Raw genomic sequence first — 2032 nt, forward strand, 5'->3', positions numbered from 1 at the left:
AAAAAAAAAATTCTCTCAAGTGATGCATTATATGTAATTTAAATTCCTAGAAATAAAAATAAGAGGCAAGCAAAAGAAAATGAAAACTTTACCTTGATTTCACTGTTCACACTGGAGGTTTGTACATTTATGGCCTATCGGCTATCAAGAACTAAGATTTAGTAAATTATGAATATCAAACAATAGAAATCTAGAATTAATGGAAATGCGCCAGAGATAAAGCAAGGGCAATAAGACGCTTTCCTTCGACATACTATGTCGACTACGTTAGATTTTCATTTTTTTTAATAAGTGTAGCCTTTTCTTCTGGTGTTTTATTTTTGTTCACATTATTTGAATGAAATAAACTTATCCGATCAATACTACCTGAAAGCTCATCTTGATTGCTTCATGAGACAAACTCACTAATATTTGAACTTGATTGTGAGCTGAGGATATGAGTACATGGTCGTTTCATATATTTATTAGCATAATTACCTGAGTTATTGTCGAGATCGGAGTATAATTTCAATAAGGTACCAATTTAGTCAAAATATATACCCTAAGCATCTTTGTTCCATGAGTCGCCCTTGTAAGGAAACAGTCACTTAGACAGAGGCTAACTCCATGTTTCTTTTGTGCAGCCCTATATAAACATTTTGATTTTGACAATTGATATTAAGCATGTCATTCGCTAATGCTCATATAGGTCCTTCACTCATTGCTTCAAAAGTTTGCAACCTCCATGGCAAAATATATTCAGTACCAGGCTGACAAAGGAGCTCAAGCCGTTCAAATCTTCGACTCCTGGGCCACGGAACTTAGCCCTGTGGATTTTGAAGAGTTCAGTCTGCCTTACTTAAAACTGATAGTCGAAACTGTGAAACGAACACATCCAAATCTCCCATTGATTCTATATGCGAGTGGATCTGGGGGCTTGATCGAGAGACTCCCTTTGACCGGCGTAGATGTTGTCAGCTTGGATTGGACTGTTGATATGGCTGAAGGGAGAAGGCGGTTGGGCGCTAATGTGGCAGTCCAAGGTAATGTGGATCCCGGTGTTCTTTTTGGTTCGAAAGAGTTCATCACTGAACGAATTAAGGATACCGTGAAAAAAGCTGGAAAAGGGAAACATATATTGAATCTTGGACATGGGATTGTAGTTGGTACACCAGAAGAAAATGTTGCTCATTTTTTCGAGGTTGCTAAAGGGCTTAGATACTAGAAGCTGATTAGAGGTTAGTTGATTTTGACCGGCTTCTTTGTAGCATTAATCCATTCATTTTTTAATCCTACTGTTTCTTTTTGTATTTGTTAATGCTTGAAGATGATTTATTATTATTATTATTTTTTATTTTCTTCCTGAAGAATTTATATGTTGCCAGTAAGTAGTACTTAGGTTTCCTGTTGAGAAGTTTATGGAATATCAAAAATTTATATCGGGAAAAGTTTGGAGATGTTATGGTCATTGGTCAATGACGATTTAAAAATAAAAAATGAACGGTTTCCATAATTGGAAACTAATTATGGATTTATAATGAAAGTTGGGACCAACTTGCTACTAGGATAATCAATGGGGGATTAGTGGTGCATTTTCCTCAATTGGTAGTTGGTACCAATATACGAGTTTGTTTCAGCCAAATGCTGCCGATGCTGTTGCCTAGACAATGTAGTGAAGGCCATTATACAACGTGTGACGGACTGCCCGTCCGGCCCTCGGGTTTTTTCGTTGTCCCTCGGGGCAGCCTCCCAAACACACGTGCCGGCAAGCTAAGGTATGGGATGAGCGCACGATATACTCTGTGTAGGGAACTGGCAACTATACATGAATATTGGATACCGTTAGTGCACTTTCTTGTAATTTGACCTTAAATCCGCAGTTAGCAATCTTTTGTGCCACATTGGTAGGGGAGTTCGCTGAGCTTTCAAACTGCAGTCAAAATCTAGTTGTTCTTATGTTTATAGTTGTATGGTATTTTCTCAATTCCATCTCGACTGCAAATCCTTTGATGGGATATTGGGCTCAACTTAAAAGAGTTCTGAACCAAGGGCA

At 37.8% G+C, this 2032-nt stretch overlaps 1 protein-coding gene across 1 annotated transcript in view; it reads left to right on the top strand.

Annotated features, from left to right (window-relative positions):
- The window catches only part of LOC111397665 (uroporphyrinogen decarboxylase, chloroplastic), a 9013-nt gene extending 7687 nt beyond the window's left edge, over window positions 1-1326 (top strand). Inside the window, exon 5 of the mRNA XM_023024672.1 lies at window positions 689-1326. Coding sequence (XP_022880440.1) covers window positions 689-1204 — 516 coding nt within the window. The 3' untranslated portion in view covers window positions 1205-1326. The remainder of the gene's footprint in view (window positions 1-688) is intronic.
- The last annotated feature ends 706 nt before the right edge of the window (window positions 1327-2032 follow it).

This window comes from Olea europaea, chromosome 1, assembly GCF_002742605.1.
Source record: "Olea europaea var. sylvestris chromosome 1, O_europaea_v1, whole genome shotgun sequence".
Classification (NCBI taxonomy): Eukaryota; Viridiplantae; Streptophyta; class Magnoliopsida; order Lamiales; family Oleaceae; genus Olea; species Olea europaea.